At 42.8% G+C, this 14366-nt stretch overlaps 1 protein-coding gene across 1 annotated transcript in view; it reads left to right on the top strand.

Annotated features, from left to right (window-relative positions):
• The window catches only part of LOC105518593 (keratin, type II cytoskeletal 8-like), a 98007-nt gene that overhangs the window by 12585 nt on the left and 71056 nt on the right, over positions 1-14366 (top strand). The window contains 2 exon segments of the mRNA XM_011951630.1: positions 12906-14085; positions 14087-14357. Coding sequence (XP_011807020.1) covers positions 12906-14085; positions 14087-14357 — 1451 coding nt within the window.

The following is a 14366-nucleotide window of genomic DNA, read 5'->3' as shown; positions in this document are numbered from 1 at the left end:
CCAGCCCAAAAATTTTTAAGGTGAGTAATTTTAGCTATTACCTACAGCCTCACTCCTAGGCTAAAATTAAAGTATGTCTGAGGCCACAGTCTTCCATATATGTGGTTATTTATCACATAATTTTTATTAGCAAGTATATTGGTTTACAGGGGCTACCATCACAAAGTAACATAGACTGGATGGCTTAAACAACAGACATTTATTTTCTCACTGTTCTGGAGGATGGAAGTCTGATTTTAAGGTGTCTTCAGGCTTGAATTCACTCTGAGTTCTCTCTGGTTTGGGGATGGCCACCTTTTCTCTGTGTCCTCAAAGGGTTGTCTCTGTGTCCTAATCTCTTCTTACAAGGACAACAGTCCCATTTTTTATTTGGATATGACCTCACTTTGCCTAGTTACTTTTTACATGCCTAATCTAAATACAGGCATATTCTGAATTCCTGGAGGTTAGGACTTCAATATATAATTTTCGGGGAGGGACACAATTTAGCCCAAAACAGCAAGTAGACCAGTGTGGACACTCTATTGTGTAAGCTTGCTGAGGACTTAGCTCTCCATCCTTCTAGATACTCTGACGTCACTGCTTGAAAGATCCACTGAGGGCTGACACAGGAACATTTCAAAGGCATCCTGCTGTCACTCTTATTGGCACCAGACAACCAGAAATCCTCTTAAGGAATGGAGCCTTAGAGAATGATTTAGGAACTTTAGGAGAACATTCCTAATGATAAAGTCTAGGCTTTATTGGATTCTATAACCTATTCTCATAAGTGTGAAGGGTATCTAAAGTATTTTGACCAATCCACATAACTTTCATTTCACCAATGAGCCTGTCTGTAACATCCATCATGCTAATTACAAAGCTACTCATTTCCCAATAAAACCCATCCCTGCTGTTTATTTGGTTCAATAGCAGAGCTCAGGTCCTAAGATGTTTTTTGAAGACAGGGTCTCACTCTGTTGCCCAGGCAGGAGTGCAGTAATTCTACCATAGCTCACTGCAGCCTTAAACCCCTGGGTTCAAGCAATCCTCCTGCCACAGTCTCCCAAGTAGCTGGGACTCTAGGCATGGGCCACCATGCCTAGCTAATTTTTTTTTATAATTTTTTTGTAGAGACAAGGGCTCACTCTGTTGCCCAGGCTGACTGAGCTATTGATGGCTGAAGTACACCACACTGGCTTCCCGTAGAGGGTCGCTTTTCTGATTCTATAACCAGATTTCTGATTCTGTAACCAATTCTAGATAACCAGCTCCAAAGTGTGACTGTTTAATTTCAGTGACCAACAGCTGCCAGAGTTGAAGTTTAAATGAACCAGTGCATTCATAAGACCAAGTAGGCACATCTATGCATAGGTGAATCATAGAACACCACTCTTCAGGCATTTTTTCCATCCTAAATTCTACCAACCTGCTGCGTATCTTGCCGTTTTTGACCATGCTGTCCCTCAACCTGGCAGACTCGGCTTTCCGCTGGTACCTACTCATTCCTACACACCCTCCCAATCCCAGCTAAAATATCTCTGAGTCAGAGATTCCATTCCTGAATCCGCGGCTAAATCAATTTGCCTATTGTCCTCATTCATAGTACCCTGCACTTTTTCTCAGCATGCATAAGACAACTTTCGTCAATTATTTGTTTGTTAAATGTCAGTCAACCATGAGGGTTCATGAGAGCAGAAGCTATGTCAGTTTTTCTCACCATTGTAATCCCAGGGCCTGACATTTATTAATTCCCATAGTCGTCCACTAAATCAATAGATGTTATTTGAGCACCTACTATGTGCCAGAAGTGAAAAGACATGTCTCTGTCTTCATGGAACTTACTGTCTGCTAGGGAAGAGGACATCTAGACATGTATGAAGATTGTCTCTGACCTCAGCCCATGGGGTGGTCAGTCCCCCGACCCTCTTATTTAAATCATATCGATCACACTGTCTGGTGTTTATTTACTTGCCTCTCTCCTCCACTGGACAATAAGTTTCAAAGGGGAGACATTTTGGGGTTTGCTTCTTTGTCCCCACTATTTGGCTTGAATGTTAGACACATGGTTGGTACTCAGTAGGTGTTTGTTAGATAAAGTCCAAAGTCACATATCACAGTGCTGGGATATCTGGTCATTGCGATAAATTTATCAAGAAAACACTGAATTGGTGGGTACAGTGGCTCATGCCTATAATCCCAGCACTTTGGATCACTTGAGGTGAGGATTTCAAGACCACCCTGGCCAACATGGTGAAACCCTGTCTCTACAAAAAAATACAACAATTAGCCAGGCATGGTGGCAGGCACCTGTAATCCCAGCTACTCAGGAGGCTGAGGCAGGAGATTCACTGGAACCAAGGAGGCAGAGGTCGCAGTGAGCCGAGATCACGACACTGCACTCCAGCCTTGGTGACAGAGTGAATCTCAAATAAATAAATAAATAAAAGCACTGAATTTAGGAATGATATGTCTCACCATCTTTTTTTTTGCCTTTTATTGACCTTTTTTTTTTTACATTTCCACTAGCAGTGTCCATTCACAAATGCAGACATAAGGAATAAATTAATTTAAGTGAACCAAGACACTAACATTTGCAAAAGGCTTCCAAAAGTATCTGTTTCCATTGGCAAATGCATCCTGACAGACTCTGAATGAAAAGTTTGGACTGGGACATACCTAACTTCAACTGGAAAGAATGTCTCCTCTTAGCAAATATATGATTTCAAATAACGTTTGTGGACTTTTTGGAAGACCTCGGAGGCCTCGGAGACACAACGTGTTCATGGCTTCAATCCACCATAAAGACATGAAGCCGTATTTTTAAATTATTAGGGAAACATTTATGCACTTACGGAGATATTCATATTTCCTTCCTTCCTTCCTTCCTTCCTTCCTTCCTTCCTTCCTTCCCTCCCTTCCTTCCCTCCCTCTTTCCTTCCTTCCTTCCTTCCCTTCCTTCCCTCCCTCTTTCCTTCCTTCCTTCCCTTCCTTCCCTCCCTCTTTCCTTCCTTCCTTCCCTCCCTCTTTCCTTCCTTCCTTCCTTCTCTCCCTTTTTCTTTCTTTCTTTCTTCCTTCCTTCCTTCCTTCCTTCCTTCTTTCTATCTTTCAGAGATGGGGCCTCACTACGTTGCACAGTGGCTATTCACAGGCACAGTAACAGTGCATTACAGCCTTAAATTCCTGGGCTTAAGTGATCGTCTTGCCTCAGCCTCCTAAGTAAGTGGGATGACAGACACTCATATTTTTTGAATCTGTAGCTGGAAAACATAATCTAGGAGTGGACTTTTGTCTCTTTGATATAGTTTTATTATAAGGCTTTGCACTTTAATTAATTTGATTGCAGTTTTTTAAAATGGGAAATTCCTAGACACTGAGACTCTTTAAAAGAGAAATTAGATTGAACATTTAAGTAAATTCTGACTTGGAAAATAATGGCTTAAGTAGTCACTATGACTTTAAACGACTAAGTGAATCCCTCACTATAATTTTTTGTACCATGATAAATTTTGCAAATACTTTTATTTTAATTTCAGGATGGCTTAGCAAATAGATCTGGAGTGGTTTTAGGGATAGGCAGTTTGCCCAACTGCCAAAACTTACCTCGCAGATCATTTGTTAATGCCTGAAATTATACTATTAAAAAATTATCCCTTTGGTCTAAGGCTCAGTTCCCTGCTAAAATGCAAATGTCCCTGGGAAAGACAACACTTAAAATAGTGATGGTCATTTATCCCTAACTCTTGTCTCAATGTTTAAATAGAGAAAAGAAAAGATGTGATACTTAAACTACATGAAAGAAAAGGCTCTAGTGAAAATCAATCAATAAATAAATAATAAAAAAATAAAAAAATAAAAAATCTAGATGTGCTAAATCGACAGGACACTTTTTCCTAAACTTTGCCCTGAAGGAGATTTGGAACATGTGATCGAGCTGGGGAATGCAATCTTACTAGGCCTACATGTGGAGAATAGGAAAAAAAAAGAAAAAAAGAAAATCTTTCTTGAAACACTTCTTGATGTTTCTCTCATTACTGACCCAATCATAATAAACAACTGATAATCTCAAAGTAAACTGCTTTGATGTCTGTTGTTTAATATTAAGCTGTTATATTTAGCATTACTAGATAAATCAATTTGCTCCTGGCCAACACTGAAATTAGAGAACCCAAAAGGGCTATAGGAAATTCTCCCAGGTAATTGATACATTTAGCTGAGTCAGTGCTGAATTAAATACTTGATGATGAGATATAAAACCTAGGAGCCAACCAACTACGTATGACCAAAAGAGAATCACCCGCGATTGCCTCAGAAAATCAAGGTACCGAATATCCTATTCAAATTGTATCTTGAGGCTTGAAGAAGAAAGTTGAGTATATAAAGTCACGAAGGGCTGGGTGCAATGACTCATGCTTGTAATCCTAGAACTTTGGGAGGCCAAGGTGGGAGAATCACTTGAGCTTAGAAAATTAGAGTCAAGCTTGGGCAAAACAGTGAGATATCATCTCCAAAACATTAAAAAAATCAAAAAAATAGCCTGGCATGGTGACATGCCCCTGTAATCCCAGCTACTCGGAAGGCCAATGCAAGAGGACTGCATGAGCCTAGGAGTGAAAGACAAGCCTTGGCAACAGAGTGAGACCCCATTTCTGTTTATTTAAAAAAATTAATAAAGCCACTAAGATGATTAGAAAGCAAGTTACCCGTAACCTCATTAGAGGACTTTCCCTCAATTCCATATCCTCCCCTGGCTACAAAAGGACAATGTCATATTCCTACTCTTCCTATGCGTGCGTCTTTTCCTTCCCTTGCAGAGAGAGATGGCCACCATGAACGCTGGGCACTCTGCTGAGCCTGCTCAGCACCCAGTCTTCTCCAACTGAGGCCAAGTCCCCAGACTAAGGCTTCCCAGGGCACGACCGTATGTCTGTGCCACAAGGTAATGGTTGAACGGAGTATAGGCCACACAAGGTATCAGCAGCACGGAACACGAGCCCTAGATAGCCACTCTGCACCCTCAGTCTCTCTTGAACAAGAAATGCTTACTGTGGTGATGCCTCACAGTCAGGTAATACAGTTTTACATTTTCTGCTCTCAAGACAAATTGATTGTGAGTGTAAAAGCTCCAGACTTTGAGGAGGCCATATTTGTGAAAATCTATTATTTAAGGAACAAGGCTGAGAAACTATATTTCTGTATCATAAAAACCTTGATTAAGACAAAACTATTACTTACACAAATAGCTTAGAGAATAGAAAAGTTAATATACACATTAGTGTTATTGATACACCGCAACCTGAGACTAAGCCTTCACAGCAGTGAATGAATTACATCAAGTCAAAGTGATCCAATTTGCCGGTTTGCTATCATAAAGACAAGAGAATAGCAGATCTCATGCTTCTAGGTGCCCACTAGGTATTTTGAACACTTATTTAAGCCAGTCACAAATTAGACCACTTAATTTCTCAGTCAAGTTTGATTTAACTACAGATGAATGGGAATGATCTTAATTTCTTACTCACCAAAACCATCAGGTCTAATAACATTCATAAATTGACTTTTTTTACCATTTGTAAAGCAAATTCAGGCAACAGCCACTTATAAATGACATCGTAGCATTTTTAGGTGGTAAGATCATTCTATTCCAAAAGAAAAATAAAACAGTAGCCCTCCTCCAGGTCCCAGTGGCCTTTCCTTCTGCCTTTTAATCCAGAGTAGTTCGACTTTCTAATGCCCGAGGCACCCCCTTCTCACCTTCCTCCCATGGCCCCACCTCCCCACTGATATTTTCATATTACCCCTGCCCTCTCCAATCAAAAGGAGAAACTTTAACAACCCAGGACTATTTTAGACCAAGACTAAGATATGTGTGCCTTAATATGCCACTCCCTCTGGAACGTTAGTAGTTGAAAACACTCTGGACCCCACTGGCCATCTCCTGGTGGAAACTGGGGGGATTCATGGATACACAGGAATCCCATCACATGGCAGGAATTGCTGGAGGAGTGATATGGTTTGGCTGTGTCCCCACCCAAATCTCATCTCGAATTGTAGTCCCCATAATCCCCACATGTCTTGAGAGGGACCAGGTGGAGATAATGGAATCATGGGGGCAGTTTCCCCCATCCTGTTCTCATGATAGTGAGTAAGTTTTCCTGAGATCTGATGGCTTTATAAGGGGCTTCCCTCTTCACTGAGCTCTCGTTCTTCCCCTTCCTGCCACCATGTGAAGAACTACATGTTTGCTTCCCCTTCTGCCATGATTGTAAGTTTCCTGAGGCCTTCCCAGCCATGCTGAACTGTGAGTCAATTAAACCTCTTTCCTTTATAAATTACCCAATCTCAGGTATGTCTTTATTAGCAATGTGAGAACAGACTAATACAAGGGGTTTTTGCAGAGATCATTTCATCTAATACTCAAAATGACTCTTTTCAGTCACCCTGAACATCTCTCTTTTCAGAGGTTAAATAAATTTGCTAAAACCACATATCCAATAAATACCAGTTTCAGGACTCCAACCTGAGTCTCCCTGACTCTCACTCTACTGCTTATAGACTTTTTGCTATGCCACGCTTAACTCAAATGACTCTCTAATGGGAGAGTGTTACTAATCTAATGGGAGAATGTCCACAAAGGTGAGTGATACTGTTGATCGATTAGTCCCCTGAGTGGCAGTAGGTCCCCACTCCTGCATCTCTGCTTGAGGCTATCTTTCCCTGCTTGTGTGTTTTCTTTGCCACTTTCGAGCTTCAATGCTTTTCCCATTCCAGCCTAGACCTGTGTTTTTTAAATCCATCATTATTCAGCCATTCTTTAGAGTGGAAATCCTCTCAAGACCTCAAGGCACCGTATAGAAAAATATTGCATAATGAACAATAAACATTTGGATTACCAGGAGGGCACACGTAAGGAGGCTGCCTTCTTTCTTTCTTCTAGTCCTCGGGGAAGAAGGGAAGTTTTATGAAGCTGAACTGGGCTCTTTTCCCATAGCTCCCACCAGTCTCCCTCTCACTCCTACTGAATATGAAGCCTCCACTGGACAGATTTTCTTACTTGTTTTCCCCCCTGCCAACCTAGTAAAATGTGGATCTATTGCTTTACCAGCATCTAGAGGATATTCTCCTGTTCCAAACCATAAGTCTTCACTGCTTCTCCAAATTAATTTAAAACATCAAGAAAACAACCGTGAGTCCTCCAGGAGGCAATGAATGTGTCTCGTTAGAGCAAGCTGTCTGATGCCACCTACCTGACTGTTTGAGTTGCCTTGTTGACTGTCTCTAGCCTGATCAGAGGCAAAGCAAGAAGGAACATTAAACCTAACATGGACCACAGTGCCTAGAGACATAAGCATGAAGAGAAGTGGAGTGAACAGTAGAGACTGTTCCAACGTGTCTTCGGTAACCAGGCATTATGGTTCAATTGTATTTCCCTCCCCACCCCAAAACTATGGGTATACTAGAGTCCTAATCCCCAGCACCTTCATATGTGACCTTATCTGGAGATAGGATGTCTCTACAGAAGTAATCAAGTGAAAACGTGGTCATTAAGGTGTCCCACAATATGGACAATATGACCATCCCTATGATGCATGTCCTTATAGAAAGGGAAAATTTGGACACAGAGACAGACATGCATAGAGAGAAGATGATGTGAAGAGTCACAGGGAGAAAGAAGATAGCCCTTTGCAACCCAAGGAGAGACGCCTGGAACAGACCCATCCCTCATAGCCCTCAGAAGAAACCAACTCTGCCAACACCTTGACCTTAGACTTCAGCCTCCAGAACCAAGAGACAACAACGTTCTGTTGCCTAAGCACCCCAAGCCCATGGTACATTGTTACAGCAGCTCCAGCAAACTAATGTACCAAGACACTAAGTTAACATAACTGGACAGTTGGTGAGTGCTCCCAAACCCTGGAAATATATTATCTTCCCAATGCAAAAAGAATAATGGAGGGTAAATCCTCCAACCCATTAAGTAGTGTTCCTATCCTAGGAGAATGGGGTAAAGATTGTAATTTATCCCAAGATCACAAGTTAGATGTTAGCTTTGGGATTACAGTGTGGACTGAGAGTCACAATCCCTAGTGTATTTGTTGGACAGTGACCTTCATTAGTTTCAGAACCTAGTCTGGAAGTTGCTTAATCTAACAGGGATGACATTATTTAGTTGTGTCTTAAGACCATTGGCCACAAAGTATGTTATATGGAAAGTAATTGCTGGCCAGACACAGTGGCTCACATCTGTAATCCCAGCACTTTGGGAGGCCAAGGTGGGAAGTTCACTTGAGGCCAGGAGTCCAAGACCAGCACGGGCAACAAAGTAAGACCCCTTCTGTACAAAAAAATCAAAAAATTAGCCTGGAGTGGTGGCTCACACCTGCAGTCCCAGCTACATGGCTGAAATGGGAGGATCTACTGAGTCCAGGAGGTTGAGGCTGCAGTGAGTTATGATCATGCCACTGCACTCCAGCCTAGGCTGCAAAGTGAGACCCTGTTGAAAAAAATAATAATAATAAAATAAACAAAAAACAAAAGTAAACAAAAAACAAAAAATGAAAAACAAAGTAATTGCTAAGCAAATAGCAAACAAAGGAATTCTGACGAATCCTTCCAGTTATTCCTCTTACGTAAAGTATTCACTTTACACAATGTGATACTTACCCCCTCTCTCTGTTCTTACCTATTGGGCCCTGTACTTGTTTCCTGGGGCTGCTATAACGAATTACCACACACTTGGTGGCTTAAAGTAACAGAAACGTATTATCTCATGACTCTGGAAAACAGAAGTACCACATCAAACGGCTGGCAGAACCCCACTCCCTCCAGGGGCTCTAGTGGAGAATCAATTCCTTGTCTTTTCCAACTTTGGGTGGCTGCGGGTGTCCTTGGCTCATGGCCACATCACTCCAATCCCTGCCTCCATATGCACCTTGCCTTCTCTGTGTGTGTGTCTATCTAATCTCCCTCCACTTGTCTCACAAGGAAACACACAACTGCATTTAGAGCCCCCCGGATAATCTAATGCAAGCTCTTCTAAAGATCCTTATCTTCTGCTCAAGACCCACATCTTCTCAAGACCCTTATCTTCTATCTCAAGACCCACATCTTCTGCTACATAAGGTGATATTCACTCTTTTGCCATATTCACAGGTCCTGAGAGTTAGGAATTGAATATAACTTTGGGAGACATTTTCTTTGTTCTGCCTATTACAGCTCCAAACCACCAGCCTCTTAGGTTAACTTTTGGAAGCTTATCTTTTAAAGGTCATCAACGTAATGTTTATTTCCATGCTAGTCCCAGACCTCATGCAAAACTGCATGTAAGACTTGAAAGACTGAGACTTAACTGTTGACTTGAGTCATAGCCCTCTTTTTATCCTCTTTGTTTATAATATTTAGCCAGGTTTTTTTTTTTTTTTTTCAAAAGGTGAAAATATTGGTTCTCAATCATCTTGAGATCTGATACGGGTAATAAGATAAAAGCAAGTCTTCAATCCTCATTTGTACTCTTTCTTTTAGATTAACTAGCATTCTGGTCAAGGATATAAAAGCACATTTATAAGATGCCTTAGCCTTAGAAAATTTGTACAAAGCTGTGTATTTTTCTCCTCAGTTGCCAGGACTATAACTGAGCTCTACTCATAAGTGTACAGTTTCCATGTTTTCACATGCTGAGGGACTTTAATGTTCATATATTATTTTTCTCTGTAAACCTATTATTGTACACATTTTTCTCTCCTTTGCTATTTTTTTGTTGGCCTCAGTCACCCCAATCCTTTTCTCTCTAAAACCACAAAGCACCAGAGAACAAACCGAAGGGAAATAAGAACTTCTAAAAGTATTCCGGAAAAAAAAAAAGACTCTAAAATTGAACTGACAGTTTTGCAAAAGGTGATATTTGGGAGAATGATAGTTACTTGATCTAATATTTGAATAAATACTATCTGGCATTGAGCATAATTTCAGATTTGTTACCAAGGAATGAATACATATGTATATATTTTTCTGGTAATACAGAGAATGTTTTAAATATGATACAGATATGTAAATGTATTTAGAAGTGTCGTTCAAGACCAAGAATCATTTGCTACACTTGGAGTGGCAAGGCTTTAGAAAGTCAGTGATACTCAACCCTAGCTGTATATTAAAATCTTCTCAGAGCTTTTTAAAAAAATGCCAGTGCCTGGACTCCACCCCAAAACAATCAAATCAGAATTTCTGAGAGTAGGGGTATTGTTGTTGCTGTTGTATTTCCAAATCCCGCAGATGATTCTAATCGTGGAGCGTATGTTGAGAATACAGATTCAGTATTCCTTCTACCGATGAGGAAATGAAGACCTACGGAATGAGGTGATCTGCCTACTTTCTGCCTATGGATGTGACCAAGAATACCAAAAGAAAAGGCTGCAAATAAGCAGCAAGAAGTAGTAAATAATTTAAGATAAAATTATTGTAGAGAGAAGCAAGGGAGACTGCCAGCCGCAGCAGAAATGGCTCTCTGGCTGCCAAGGGTGAGGATTGTGAAAATGTAAATCCTGCTTAAATCCTTTATCGCCCGACTGTGTGCATACCAGCAAGCCGGCTTTAGAAAAATATATCTATGAAACTGCTTCCTAAAAGTTTGAGGTTTGCAGGAAGCAGGGCAAGAAAGCAAACTCTGAAATGCCAGAACTGGCTACTTAAGGAAATAAAAGCTGGGGAATCTCCATAGAAAGTAATTTCACCGTGTTAACTATCTTTGTGCCTATTTGTATTGTTTTTAAGTTCCATGGTAATTTGTGTCTATTCTTATGAGAGTTGGTGAGTTGAAATATTTACCATCTGATGAGAATTATTACAAATTTCCTGTCACCATTTTCCAGAGTCTTATTGTCATCATTCCCGCAAATGAAAGAAAAAAAGCTAAAAACTATTTTAAATTGACTAATGTCAATTTTGTTAACATGAACTTTTTCCCTTGGATGTAAAAAATCGCTTGATTATTATTTGATTCATATCAAAATAGGCTGTAAATTCCAGTTTCTTCTTCTTTTCCCAGATCTCTCCCCTGGCCTGCTATTCTCAGGAACTTTCATTCAAGGTTTTGATGTGCTAATTTGCTCATCAGGACCCACTAGCCTTCCTTGGTTTAATTAATAAATATTTCCTGTTGACAAAGGAAGGGGAAACAGAAGTCTAATTCATGAATTTCATCATTGTGTTTCCCCCTACTGTGACCCTCACTTGAAATTGGTCTTGCGTCTTATCAGCCGCTCCGTTTTAGGCCTTGTCATTTGCATATCAAATATATCTTTGTAAGCAGGCTGCTCGCAGCCCTGGCCTGCCGACAGTTACAGAACCAGCTGCCCACCGGAGGGGCAGGGAAACATCTGTAAACCCGCTGTGATTACAGGAGAAGAATGAGAACAGAGGACTGCCCTACTCTCCTCTTCAGTCTCTCCTCCAGAAATCCAGGTCTTCCGGTGCCCTGTTGTCGTACACTTGGTGTACGTATTTATTTACTTATGGAATTTTTACTCTGAGTATTTACTCTTCTGGAATTAGAATGGTAGCACAAGATGCTCTAAACCTTCCATTTGACTTGCTCGTCTTGAAAACCTCACCTAGCCACTAAGGATGCTTTAGCGGATCCTAATAGGGACATAACTCGAAAGCATTATCATTACAGAGAATTAGGATACATCAGAATGATCTGACTTCACTATATTAGCTGACTTCAATATAGCTTCCCTTGAAACTATTTTGTTTTCTCTCAGTTAAGGATGGGCTGACGGTGGCTACTGACTCAAATTAAGTCCCCCCTCCCCCCACCTTTTTTTAGAACTTAGGAAGTTGGTTTACAAAATTACTAGCAGCACCGTATTTCTATTCCCATCCTTCATGTTTGACCTGCCCACATTTTTCAATCCACCCCCTTCCTAGAATTCACCTGTTATTGTTTACCCGACACCGGGTGTTTGTAAGATTCCTCAGATGTAATATGCAAACCTCTGGCAGGGTGAAAGATGTTTCAAAGATTTTAGAACTGTGTTCCTAAGTTGTTTGATTCATATGACCCACATATCTGAAGAGCGCTTTAGAGATGCGATCTCAGGCACTTGAAAACACAATAATCAACCCAGAACCAGCCCTAAGGCTGATGTCTAGCTTTTTTCTTTTTCTTTTTTTTTTTTTTTTGGAGATGGAGTCTCACTCTGTCACCCAGGCTGGAGTACAGTGGTGCAATCTCGTTTCACTGCAACTTCCGCCTCCCGGGTTCAAGCAATTCTCCAGCCTCAGTCCCCCAAGTAGCTGGGACTACAGGTGCCCGCCACCACGCCTGGCTATTTTTTGTATTTGTAGTAGAGACAGGGATTCTCCATATGGGCCAGGTTGGTCTCAAACTCCTGACCTTGTGATCCACCCACCTCAGCCTCCCAAAGTGCTGGGATTACAGGCATGAGCCACCGCGCCCGGCCTGATGTCTAGCTTTTAAGAGGTCCATGCACAGCCCCAGAAGCAGGAGTAACAGGAAAATAATGCCATGGACTATATTAATTATTTGCTTAGAAGTGGCAATATTAGAGTGGAAAGATACACGTTGGTTCTATTCACTGTACCGAATAAATTAGGCAGTATTGAAAAGAAAATACTGTGCTTCTTTATCTCAGGCACTATTATCTAGTGCGCTATAATGTGGCATAGTGGCAAGAGCACTCCATTTGGAGGCTGAAGATCTGAGTGTTATTTCAATTTTGCCACCAATTAAGCATCTGCCACTTGAGCAAGTTCCATTCCACATGTGGACATCCATTTCTCCACTGCAATATGAGACACTCAGATTACATGGACATGCATTAAACTGTGAACCTCAGACTTGTTACCAATTGCTCCTTAAAAAAGATTTACGGACCATAAAAAAGGAGCTTCTCCGCTCCTTCTAGAATCTCCGCCTGGTTCAACCCACCTGCCTCCACTTCTGTCTCCACCATATCCATCAGGGTGACCCAGAAGTCCTACAAGGTGTCCACCTCTGGCCCCCAGACCTTCAGCAGCCACTCCTACACAAGTGGGCCCGGTGCCCACATCAGCTTCTCGAGCTTCTCCCGAGTGGGTATCAGCAGCTTCCAGGGTGGCCTGGGGGGAGTCTATGGTAGGGCCAGTGGCATGGGAGGCATCCCTGCCATCACAGTCAACCAGAGCCAGCTGAGCCCCCTTAATCTGAAGGTGGTCCCCAATATCCAGGCCGTGCACACCCTGGAGAAGGAATAGATCATGACCCTCAACAAGTTTGCCTCCCTCATCGACAAGGTACGGTTCCTGGAGCAGCAAAACAAGATGCTGGAGACCAAGTGGAGCCTCCTGCAGGAGCAGAAGATGGCTCAGAGCAACAAGCACAACATGTTTGAGAACTACCTCAACAACCTTAGGCGGCAGCTGGAGACTCTGGGCCAGGAGAAGCTGAAGCTGGAGGCGGAGCTTGGCAACATGCAGGGTCTGGTGGAGGACTTCAAGAACAAGCATGAGGATGAGATCAATAAGCGTACAGAGATGGAGAATGAATTTGTCCCCATCAAGAAGAATGTGGATGAAGCTTATGTGAACAAGGTAGAGCTGGAGTCTCGCCTGGAAGGGCTGGCTGACGAGATCAACTTCCTCAGGCAGCTGTATGAAGAGGAGATCCGGGAGCTGCAGTCCCAGATTTCGGACACGTCTGTAGTGCCGTCCATGGACAACAGCCGCTCCCTGGACATGGAAAGCATCATCGCTGAGGCCAACGCGCAGTACGAGGAGATCACGAACCGCAGCCCGGCTGAGGCTGAGAGCATGGACCAGATCAAGCATGAGGAGCTGCAGACCCTGGCTGGGAAGCACGGGGATCACCTGCGGAGTACAAAGACTGAGCTCTCCGAGATGAACCGGAACATCAGCCGGCCCCAGGCTGAGACTGAGGGCCTCAAAGGCCGGAAGTCTTCCCTGGAGGCCGCCATCGCAAATGCAGAGCAGCGTGGGGAGCTGGCCCTTAAGAAGGCCAACACCAAGGTGTCCCAGCTGGAGGCCGCCCTGCAGCGGGTCTGGCAGGACGTGGCGCGGCAGCTGCGTGAGCAACAGGAGCTGATGAACGAACGTCACGCTGGCCCCGGACATCGAGATCGTCATCTACAGGAAGCTGCTGGAGGCGAGGAGAGCCGGCTGGAGTCTGGGATGCAGAACATAGAGTATCCATAGAAAGACCACTAGCGACTCTGCAGGTGGTCTGAGCTCGGCCTATGGGGGCCTCACAAACCCCGGCCTCAGCTACGGCCTGGGCTCCAGCTCTGGCTCTGGCGCGGGCTCCAGCTCCTTCAGCCGCACCAGCTCCCCGAGGGACGTGGTTGTGAAGAAGATCGAGACCCGCGATAGGA

The sequence above is a fragment of the Colobus angolensis genome, unplaced genomic scaffold, assembly GCF_000951035.1.
Source record: "Colobus angolensis palliatus isolate OR3802 unplaced genomic scaffold, Cang.pa_1.0 Scaffold321, whole genome shotgun sequence".
In the NCBI taxonomy this organism is placed as follows: domain Eukaryota; kingdom Metazoa; phylum Chordata; class Mammalia; order Primates; family Cercopithecidae; genus Colobus; species Colobus angolensis.
The sequence above is the reverse complement of the archived record's forward strand: the minus strand, read 5'-3'. Positions and strand labels throughout refer to the sequence as shown.